The following is an 11,862-nucleotide window of genomic DNA, read 5'->3' as shown; positions in this document are numbered from 1 at the left end:
ATTCTGACGGCTAAAGAACCAAATGGGACAGGCAAAAAAAAAAAAAAAAAAAAAGACGAAGCCTCTCCTATGATGCCTACTTGTGTTTAGCTGCGATCTGCTTGTTGATGGACTCTCATCTATTTTGCAGTGTCTGTGAATACTGTATGAACAAACCAGTTTCAGTAAGCTCGACCTGCAAGGACAGTGTGTTTTAGAGAAATCAAAGCTGTTGGGGAGATATTAAATGAATAACAGTGGTTATTAGAAACAAACACATGAATCACACACATGAATGCATTTTTCTCTTTATTTTAAAGCTGAAACATTGATTGTATGATTACGAGACACATACAAACTATATACTTACAATATATGTATTGTGTATATATATGTGTATATATATATATGAAATACTCATATAATTCTAATGTTTTTGGCAACCTGAGTATCATCGTTGCTAAGAAAACAACACTGAGTCCAACATGCTCTAAACATCTTATTTATCTCAACAAATAATGTATTTCTGTGTGTTATGATAAGCTATTACACATATTCACAAAACAGTGCAGCATGCTCTGACCTGCCAAGAGGGAAAAAAGCAAAGGATAGGAGAGAACACCATGGAATAAAAGTACAGTACGTCCTTAGAGGTTTACGTATTTGTCAGACATCTGAAAAATGTTGGCATCAGGAGAAGAAGTGCTGAAGATATTTCTGCTGTTATTTTGGGCCAAGCCACATCCGCCGCTCACGTCGGACTCCCGGGTGTCCTTTGCATGTTTACGTTTGATGCCAAAAAGACTGTAGATTTTCATCAGCATCAGGTCGACAATCTCCTCCTCTTCAGAAGGCTGGGTAAGGAAGCACAGATTCAAAATCCATAATAAAGAACTGCAGATGGCGAGAGATCTTTTGACCATTTGCACATATTCGTGCAAGTTTGAAATCCTAAAATGTGGGTGTACAGTTCAGCTCCTATGGTTACTTTTTAACAATAAAACCGCTGTGCTTCCTCACTTACATCAATGTTTTCCCTTTGTAAAAGCATTTATTTGAAAAATAGAAATAAATAAATAAACCATGCTGAACTGTTGCTGTGACTCCTGTTTAAGAGTCCCACTCAGCGACTTAGAAAACCACTAAAAGTTAACAGAATGGACACTGTCTGAATGCAGAACGCTTTAATTAACACTGAGAATTACACCTCAGGTCAAAACCAAACGGGCAGAAACAGCCTGCTGGCCTGGAGGCAATTTTTGGTCAGTTTGATTCTGCTGCTTTTTATCCTGCAGAATATTTTTAACCTGGAATCCTTAGTGAAAGATGTTATTGCATTCTCTTAGCTGTCTCAGTTAAACTGCGCGAACAAGTATCACTGACTACTGAATTATGTAATGTCTCTTAATTGCCACCAGTGAAATAGATCATTAAAAGCTTTCACAACCCTCCAAAGTGCCCTGAGTTAATCTGAATAATTGCAGTTATGTAACATTGCACTTAAAAAAAGAACATGTCGGATTCAATAGTGGACAGTGGTTGCATACAATTGTTTTGCTTTGGCAGAAACTTAAACAACTAAATTAAAGCAATACAACTTATTCATATTCAACAAACCTGTGCATTTTGTATTGATAAAACATGATTGAAACCTGTTTAGATGAAGTAAAATGAGGTTTTGGAATATTTTAATCTTTCACAATTTTGTCACTTTATTCCAACACTATTCACTAACTTTTATCCCAATACTACTTGGTCACTTAAATACTACATGTTGTATGTTCAATGTTCAACAAAGTCTAGAGCAGGGGTCTCGAACTCCAGGCCTCGAGGGCTGGTGTCCTGCAGGTTTTAGATCTCACCCTAGGTCAACAGACCTGATTCAAATGATTAGTTCATTACCAGGCTTCTGGAGAACTTCAAGACACGTTGAATCAGCTGTGTTGGATCAAGGACACATCTAAAACCTGCAGGACACCGGCCCTCGAGGCCTGGAGTTTGAGACCCCTGGTCTAGAGTCTGGTTGACATAACAAGTGAATGGATTTACAACAACTTCCACCCTCCTATCTTTATCTGGGTTGCAGGGGCATAACCGAGAAGTGATAGGGTAAGAGGAGGGTACACTCTGGACAGCTCACCAGTCTATTACCTAGAGACAAACAGCCATTTGTAGTCACATTCACACTTATGGGTAACTGTGGGAGGAAACCAGAGTGCTCAGAAGGAACACACTGCAAACTAGCCAAACCCATGACTTTCTTGCTATGAGGTCACAGCACTAACCATCATGCCACCAATCCAGGTTTAGCAAAAGTAGGAAAGCTATGATTTTCAAGGCTTGATGCAGAATTTTCTGTACGTTTTTGTCCTTGACAGGTTAAACCACAATAATTAGCAATGGCACACATTGTGTGTTTATAGTTGTCTGCCTCTTATAACTCGATTCTGCATTTTCCTGCAGTTTGAAATCTCATGTGATCTTGTGACTTTCGTGACAAGTGAGAAACTCTTACTAGATCCTATCATGTCATCTCAACAAGAACAAATTAAGCTGTTGAACTTCATGCAGATCCTACATGATTTAATTACCTTCACCATAGAAACATGACATTATTTTCTTCAAATTACAAGTTAGACTTTTGTAAATGTAACAACCACTCAATTGCATTTTTTTCAGTGCATTTAAGCAGAAGCTGCAGAGTTCACAGTCTACAGTCTCACAGTTCACAGAATAAAATTCACTCTTGCACTCACAGATTATGGGATACTTTGATGTCATTACCTAAAGCTATTGGCTGCTGCTCTCGACTTCTGTGTAAAGACTAAGTTGTGTTTTCAGGAACCATATGGGCTGTCTTACTCACAAAGTGACGACTTTAGAAATGTAATCTTAGCGTTTTCAGATAGCGAGCCAGACGGTTCCTGCCTGACAATATCAGCATTATCTCCAATCCCCTCAGTGCACACAGCAAGCTGCTTCTGTCTAACAAATACCAACAAACAGTCTGGACAGCAAATTGTAGCTTAAACTAGAGTTCAAGGAAACCTTTTACAGGAATTATTGCTAATTAGCATCATAAATATATATTTCTCTAGACATTCACAATCATACTTTTAAACTGACTTCACTTTTTTTGCCGTCTTTTAGCTTTCGGGTCTCTGCTGATGAATAAATGTTCTGTCACAGAAGCAAATTCTCTTAATAATTACTCTATGAGATCAAGGAGTACTTTACTGACACGACAAAGCGTTTGCCTTCTCTGCTTTTACATAACTGACACCCATAAAAATGGAAGCAACACAGCCAAGTGTTAGGAATTTGTGGCTGTTCCAGTTTGGTTTCATGACTTTAGTGTTTTATATTTTGAGTTTGACTTTTAATTCCTCAACCTTTCGGTTTGCGGGTTACAGCGCAGTTTGTATTTGATTTACTGTTTAAAAACTCACACACAGAGACTTCTGATTGGATAATAAGGAAGTCTGCTTCTTGTCCACTCAAAACCTGAATGTAATGGTTTTGTGAGGTGCACTCGTCTGGCTTTTAAGCTTAAATTTCAATGAAGTTTGCCCATGTGTTTAGGAGGTTTAGGGTAAAATTTTGTTGCATTTAGACTTTTAAACAAATGGGAGATGGTTGCTGCCTGTGGCCTGGAAACAGCTGGAGTAAAATGTGGATATTTGCAAAGTAAACTTAAGGCATCACACAACAGCAGCTTTTTGTAGGACATGTCATCTTTTCTCTGGGTACACTTTACACTGGGAACCAGAGTTTTTTGAAAATAAGCAAATGTTACTTCTTTTTCTTCTTTTGGCACCTCAGCCTATCGCTTCTATGCTCTTGTGACACATCAACCCTCTGAACATCCTCCTTCACATCTATGGGCCTATTTTTCAGGTGTTCCTCATGGCAGCTCCTTGCTGCTCTGATTTCGTCAGAACCAAAGTTCCATCCATCCATCCATCCATCCATCCATCCATCCATCCGCTTCCACTTATCCTTTTCAGGAACTGAATTACATTTCTCTAGATCCACACAGACACAGTGAAGCAAAGAAAGGCACCTGTGCTTTTTTGTGGCATGAAGCCACACTGCTGCTCACTGATGATCACTTCTCCTCTTAACCTAGCTTCAGCAACTCTCCTATGTGATCAACTTTATCCCTGTGTAGTTACAACAGATCCTCTCATCCCATTTATTTTGAGAACCGGTACACTTCTTTTCCTATTTTCCTCTCACTCGCCAATATTGTCTTAAAAAACCTGGTTAAAAAGTCCATTGGGCCAATGCTCAGCTTTTATTCCTCTAGAGCAGTGGTTCTTAACCTTGTTGGAGGTACCAAACCCCACCAGTTTCATATGCGAATTTACTGAACCCCTCTTTAGTGAAAAATAAAATATGATTTTTTTCAAATTCTAGATGTAGATATGTTTTTTACTGGTGCACAAAAAGAGCCATGCATGTCACGGCGGAGGCTCTGCCCAAACCCCTGAGACCCACCCACCGAACCCCTAGGGTTTGATCAAACCCAGGTTAAGAACCACTGCTCTAGAGCAACAATATCAGCTGAGTTATTCAGTAACATTTAAAATGCGTGAACTACTCAACTGCTACTGAATGATTAAAATCGTATGGTGAGGATAACTAAAACACAGAAAAATGATCCTGATTTTTCTTACCTTGTGGTATTTTTGCTCCTGATTGAATGCCACGAGGATCACCGAGAGCAGGAAATTGAGCACCACGAATGTCACAAAAACTATACAGGAACCAATGAGTAACCCACCAAGCACAGGATTGCTGGCCAGGACCTAGAAGATAGTGCCTCAGTTAGATGTTATTACCACTTTGAAACTAACTGACCAAATTGGAAATGACTTAATGTGTGCTTTGTTAAAACAGCAAATCCTGAGACGATCATTCTCACCTCATCATAGTTAAAGATGCCTATCTGCAAACCGATGAGAGTCACGAGAGCATCCATAAAAGTTTTATAAGAGGATAGTTTCCAGCCATAAATCACGTTACACTAAAGGAGAGAAATTACCATTAGATCAGCAGAAGGACCGCTGAGATCATTCCTGCCCATCATGGATTTCAATTTTCATTAAATAATCTCGGCGATAATGGAGTGAGGTTACTTGATTGGTATTTCACGCACCGTTTAAAGCATAATGACACTGTAACAGAATGACAGAATGAATTAGTTTAAATTTACGAATGTAATGAACGCCACCTGCCCCGGCTCTCCAGTCAACGCTCATCACTATTCAAGTCCTCTAATGCACACAGTGGAAAAGATTAGCATCAGCTGTCCTTTTGTTTTGGACTTTTATGTAATTTATCAAACTACTGGATGGTTTTAATTTAAATTATATTGATTAGACAAAGTCAAAATGTTCAGTGTTTCCAAAAAGTTGAGTTCTTGACTTTTAAAACATTGTTTATTTTACTAAAACGTTTATTTTCTCAAATTATTAAGATTATTTAATCTTTTTAATTATTTTTCAGAATAGATGTTTTTTTAAATCTTTGTATTAAAGGCTTTAGAGAACATTTAAAAAACTGCTTTGACTGAGCAGCGCCGTTAAATCTGAGACAAGTTCTCTTTTCAAGTTCTCCAAAGTGTTATAGTTTTCTCCTCAGATACACGGTTTTGAACAAGCATTCCCCATCTTATCTTAAAGACCTCAGAGTACTCTTCAGTGGAACCAGCTTCCAGTTTGGATTCAGAAGACACACACTGTCTCTACTTTTAAGATTAGGCTGTAATTAATAACCCTCCCGACCACCACCAAAAAAATCGTTCTGTTCTTGTCCATGTAAATACAAAATTATTTATTTGCGAGGAGTCAAGATTTCGTCAAAGGAACCAGATACTTACTGCAATGGAATAAGCCAGCAACATGATCACAATGATCAGAAGAAGACCACTTATGCTGGTCCAGGCTCGCTGCAGTGCAGCTGTGATCATGTTCATCTTTGGGTTAAGTCTAAGCAGGTGCCACAGTTTGACAGTGGCGAGCAGGACCAGGAAAGCCATCAGATACTGAAAAAGTGATTCTGATGTGCCTGTCTGGTAAAAACTGACAAACCTATAAAAACAGGAAAGATGTGGAGTGAAACAACAACCCACCACATAACACCAAGCATGGGAGAGGCATGTTTTTGCAGTTAAACAGCTAAAATTAAAGCAGAGTTTTACGTTAATCTCACTTGTCGTTGTGGTTTTGGTAGTATGCTATATCACGGTTCGTGATCAGAGTCCTCTGGATAAAGGCGGCCACGGCACTCCAGCTCAGCAGGATGATAGAAAGCTCCAGAAGGTTCCATTTGTTCTTGAAGTAAAGCCAACGCTGCTGCTTCATTAATTTCCCCTTTCCAGGAAAAGAAGTGAGAGCAACAGCTCTTATGTAATCCAGCAGGGGGTTGTCTGCACGCTCATGCATTTGTTGAGGTTTTAGCAGGAACACCCCCAAACATATGTTGACAATTTGCACAAATAAAAGTGCTTATTTGTCCCATGATGCCCAAATGCATGTGAAAATAATCTGATCATATTTAATGAAAGTCTCAGTGCTCACATAAGAAGTTTTTAAGTATAAGCATTTACTGTATACTGTTTATCTAACCCTAAAAATCTTTATGAGAGAGCAATACAAAGACAAAAATAGTACTGCACATTTATGGATATTTAGGCTTCTTAATAATTGAGATTATATGTTGTCTAAAGCAGCGGTCTCCAACCTTTTTTTTGTGCCACGGACCGGTTTATGCCCGACATTATTTTCACAGACCGGCCTTTAAGGTGTCACAGATAAATACAACAAAATAAAACTAGTACCGGTACCAAACAAAAGAAGATTTATTCATAACACACGTGAAAAGACCCAGGAAAACCGAGTTAACGATAAAAATGATAACAAAATAACGCTGAAAACCGATAAAAACCCTGAAAACTATACATTTCACACCTGAGCCTCAACTCTCGCAGCCCGGGACCAAACGACTCACGGACCGGTCCGAGGCCCGGGGGTTGGGGACCGCTGGTCTAAAGCTCTTACCTATTAATTTAACATGCAGTCTTTAAGACTTCCAAGTGAATTTCAGAAGGGGTGTAGCTACATGACATCTGGACAGACACAGTAAAATAAGCTGTGTGCTTATGTCACCATAATAATCTTAAGGAACTGCAACAAAAGGCACACAATAGGAGCTTATTGGCTCAGAAATTACAGTTAATGGTCGACGCCCACGATCACACGCAAAATGAGCCTGAATGAAGTGAAACGACGTGATTAACATGTGACTCAGTGATGCACTGAAAAGCAAAATGATTATTACGAATGACAAATAAGATTAATGCTATTACATCAGCATCAACATCCTCGTAATTACAGTACAGTAGAGCTGCACAGCATTTGACATGCTCTGATTTAGCTGCTAACTGCTTCTGGATTAACAGGCAGTAACGACTTAATAAAAAATGATTAATAGAAACATGCAGAGTGGCTTCAATGACTGTTCAGCCTCACGACACTCGTAGTTAATCCACGTTAGACTAATTCTTGCCGGTCACAGTAACAAACAGTAACTGCTCACTCTTAGGAAAATAATGGTCAGGAAACCAAAAAGTGATGATGATGCCAGTCTAAGTTTGTTTAAACCTCATTGGCTAAATGAAGTTAGTCTATTTAACTGGATACATAGAAAACAATATTTGGAACTAGATTACATTATGTATTAATAATGTTTGTATTTACCTGATTGAACATGTAATAGAGGATGAAAAGCATATAAATGATCTCAGCGGTTATAACGCAGATGTAAAGGCCGTCACCTGGCAGGTAGAGATGAACACTCTGCATTTCACTGTTTAACTGAAAGGCTCCTGTAAAGTCAGAGAGAAAACTTCACTTACATGCGTACAGCTTAACGTGATCTCAATCATAGGCTGACGGAGTTCTCAGTATGAAGGTGTAAAAAAGGGAATAAATGTAGATTGCAGTTACATATGAAAAGTAATAAAGTCTGATGTGTTATCCATTCTATAGAGTCTTCTTTAACAAAGCTTTAAATGCATTACAGTTCTCCTTACCTACAGCAGGGGACTCCAGCAAAAGCGTGACAATGCAGAGGAGATTCACATTTGCATTATAAACAGTGAACTCAACAAAGATGGCCCGCGTGTACACATCAAACCACATATTGTTGAACAGATACTCGAGGGTGCTGTGGATAAAGATTAAAGAATTAATGTTGCTAATATATTCCATATATTCATTTTAAAAACCAACTAAGAAGACTATTAACTCTCAGACAACAGAGCATCTTGGGTATTCTTTCGATTTTTCTGAAGGTACAGACCTGGTTGCAGTTTGTAAATCTGGGCCGAGCTCCACTGAAAAGCCTCCCCCTCTGTAGAGCGCCAATTCTCCCCAGACGGGGTAAGCTCTGAGTTGAGAGTGTGTCTGGTACGTCCAGGGACTGGAAATGCTTGCAGAGATGTTATTTCCAACAGACGTGTTCCAGCCAGGTCCATAGGAGCCCATGTCCTCCGCTTCCCATGAATATGGAGCGCTACAGCCTGGCACCATCTTTAGCATGGGGCCTGCAATCTGACATGAGTTCTTCTTCACTCTCAGTTGACGAAGACGTGCATTTCCCAGAAGCTTCGAGTTTCCATCAGTGATGAATCCTGGAACACAGTATTTTACATTTCATTCTTATTGTCATTTATTTTTCATTTGAGTAGGCTACGGCCTTTTTAGGTCGTACCTACACGCACCTGTCCAGCTGCAAAGATCATCGCAGTTCAGGATGAGAAACCTTTGTGTAGCATGTATATATTTATAGATTTAGCTAAAAGGTTCAAGTCAAAGCACTCTAACATACGCTGGGAAAACTGTCATGTGTCTTGTGTTGACAAGATTAAAAAAATAAACTAGACCTCTGACCTTCACCTCAAGATCTGAATGTGTGTAATCCTTTTAGTTGATGCACCTGTGGTATAAATTCGAAAGTCCTGGCTTATCTTGTTCTCAAGTTATCGTGTTTACAAAGTCAGGTGTCCATGCTGCCTGCCCGACCACCTGGCAGGGTGACAGCAGTACTCCACCAACCTTTAACGGCTGAGGGACAAAAGGGCACATGTAAAAAAAAGAGGTGGGAAATATAGAACAATAGATAATAATAATCTGTACTTCCTGCACCAAAGTTCAGATTTGATATCACTGCAATCTCAGTGAAGACTTAAGGCATAATATTTAAAATAATGCACAGATATTAATGAAAACACATTTGACACAAAACAGGTGCTTTGACATAAAGCTGGATTAATCTGTTCATATGTTCTGCTTTAATAAACAAAAAAATCTTCTAAAACTTTTATGAGATAACAAAAGGGGGAAAAGAGACTTTGCCAAACGTCTCACTCTGTATGTCTAAATGTATTAGCAGAAGAAAAGCTAGCTCTTTGATGCATGTCAAGCATATTATTGTAAAGCGAATGTGAAATAATCATATAGTAACCTGTCACTAACATTTCACTGTTATTATGTTAGATACAGGAAAAAAAATAAATATCAGCTGTTTTTTGCAAACCATTGAATCGAACCTCAAACTAATTTACCTGTTCGTGTAGATATGGTTATATCTGTATATATACAGATATAACCATATACAGATACAGATATATACCATACAGTATATATATACTATACCCTTCTGTATGTTCTGCTATTGGAACGTTCTAAAAAAAGTTCAACGCTAACCCTTAAAAGTAAGAACACAACTAAACAGTGAAGCAGAATAAACAGCTTCAGGTCAGAAATCATGACTCCTTGTTGAAAGTCATCAAATTGCTTTCCACTTCCACTCTGATAACATACTTGTATGGACTTTTGTTGCTCTTTGCAAAACCATTTCTCCCATATTCCTTTGATAACAGTCTACTGAGCCTGCCGATTAGAGGAGGTGGCCAGTAACTGGCAACGTCTACAACAGAGATAAAAGCGAAGCCCTGTCCTGTTTGACTGTCATTTTTGTAACAAATATTTACCTGGATATTGTCCAAAGAGGTTACTGAGTAGAGATGTCTTGGCCCAGTTGAATACATCTTGAATTGCCATGGTGGCTGGGGCGTTTCCACAGAAGCTTTGTTTAATGTGTGTGTTTAGGTAAAAAGCATTTGGATCTCTCTGGCCATGTGCCACCAGCAGCAGCATCCACAGGAACCCCATGTAGACTGAAACATACAGTGGGATTAATTCAAACCCAGCATTAATTTCAGGTCAGACTTACAACATCGCTGGAAGATAAATGGTAGTCAAAATTATTATTTTCTTTCTGCAGTTCCCGTCCTTGATGAAGATTTCCTTCAATTTGTTTTAATCAGCTTAATTCGCAGTTCTTTGTGCATCTACTTACTCAGTATCTCCTTGATTAGAGCAAAGGCTTTCTGTTCCAGCATCCTGTTCCTCCTCATTTTTTCTACGTCTGCCAGAGGCGGAGGCTCATAAACACTGCCATAGCGCACAAACATTTGTTCACCTGTGGATGAAGTTTGTTGACAAAGAAATGTTCAGTATTTAAACAAAAGAGGAAGAAAGTATGCTTTCTAGAGTTTTTCTTGATATTTTACCGATATTTCTGTGGTTTCTTTCAAATTGAACGTTTTGAAAATCTTCCTCTTCGACTTTTTTAATCACAAGAGCAAAGAAGATTGCAAGACAAAGCACCTGTTTTGAGAGGCATGAATAAATACAGTGGTTTATTTTGAGTAAATATTTAAATTTACAAAAAATTATCTATATTAGAAATGTTAAATTATAAGAAAACTGTAACTGAAATTTTAACTGTGCAGGAAATCTTAAGGGTATGTATATAACAGACAAATGTTCTTCTCACCTTCAGCGGCTGAATAAGGAGGACACTCTGAAAGAAGGAAATAACCATGGACACCAACCAACTTATGGAGCGCGGTTTTCCAAATTTCAAGCCATACAGCATTGTGAAATAGCCTGATATGACACTGGTTGCGATCACCAGCAGCCAGCCAAAAAAAATAAACCACCAGGGTAGACCTCCGTGACAGCACGTCCTTTTTTTCTCACCGCCATCGCCATCAGAGCTGTCTGACGGACTGGCCCTGTAAACACGGAGCGACAGAACAGCAAGTAAAATTACATTTCCTTTCACCAATATGAATTTAAATAGCATTAACTAGGGATGCAACGATACCAATTTTTTCAAACCGATACAATACCGATACTTGGATCTGAGTACTTGCCGATACAGAGTACAAAAAACGTTACTTCTACCACACACACACACACACACACACACACACACAAATACAATTAATTGGAAGACAGGTTTTACTTTATTCTCTGCCGATAAAAAATAAAATCTTAATAAAAATGACCACAAAAAAATTTCAAGTGAAAAATAAGCACTTCTGTTAAATTATTGCAGAGTCTCCACATTGTAATTTTACAAAATATCACTGAACTATTGGCACTGTCTCAAGCTTTCAGAATAATAAATAAACACTTCTGTTCGGAATAAAATAAATACAAATTAGGTTTGCGAATAAAATAAACTTTTAAATTATTGCAGAGTGTCCATATTGTAAACAAACAAACAAAATAATTATTATTAAATAAATAATAAAATATAAAAAATTATAAAATAAATAATAAATAATTGGCCCCCTAGTGGCAATCTAAAAAAACTACAACAGAAATGACAAGCCACTCTCTGATTAATGAAATAAGTTGGTATCGGTTCATGGTATCGGTTAACTTTTATGAGTATGAGTACACACACATTTTACAGTATCAGCCCGATACCCGATACCAGTATCGGTATCGGTGCATCCCT

General features: G+C 38.3%; 1 protein-coding gene across 1 annotated transcript in view; it reads right to left on the bottom strand.

Annotated features, from left to right (window-relative positions):
* Positions 1-626: 626 nt before the first annotated feature.
* Positions 627-11,862, bottom strand: part of LOC102781757 (polycystin-1-like protein 2) — a 41,063-nt gene continuing 29,827 nt past the window's right edge. Inside the window, exons 27-39 of the mRNA XM_087830018.1 lie at positions 11,246-11,257; positions 10,888-11,122; positions 10,622-10,718; positions 10,408-10,530; positions 10,040-10,225; positions 8,347-8,677; positions 8,078-8,211; positions 7,743-7,870; positions 6,196-6,356; positions 5,864-6,074; positions 4,907-5,008; positions 4,659-4,790; positions 627-833 (exon numbers count right to left, since the gene is read on the bottom strand). Coding sequence (XP_087686144.1) covers positions 627-833; positions 4,659-4,790; positions 4,907-5,008; positions 5,864-6,074; positions 6,196-6,356; positions 7,743-7,870; positions 8,078-8,211; positions 8,347-8,677; positions 10,040-10,225; positions 10,408-10,530; positions 10,622-10,718; positions 10,888-11,122; positions 11,246-11,257 — 2,059 coding nt within the window. The remainder of the gene's footprint in view (positions 834-4,658; positions 4,791-4,906; positions 5,009-5,863; positions 6,075-6,195; positions 6,357-7,742; positions 7,871-8,077; positions 8,212-8,346; positions 8,678-10,039; positions 10,226-10,407; positions 10,531-10,621; positions 10,719-10,887; positions 11,123-11,245; positions 11,258-11,862) is intronic.

Source organism: Neolamprologus brichardi, chromosome 16, assembly GCF_056152115.1.
Source record: "Neolamprologus brichardi isolate AB-2024 chromosome 16, ASM5615211v1, whole genome shotgun sequence".
In the NCBI taxonomy this organism is placed as follows: Eukaryota; Metazoa; Chordata; class Actinopteri; order Cichliformes; family Cichlidae; genus Neolamprologus; species Neolamprologus brichardi.
The sequence above is the reverse complement of the archived record's forward strand: the minus strand, read 5'-3'. Positions and strand labels throughout refer to the sequence as shown.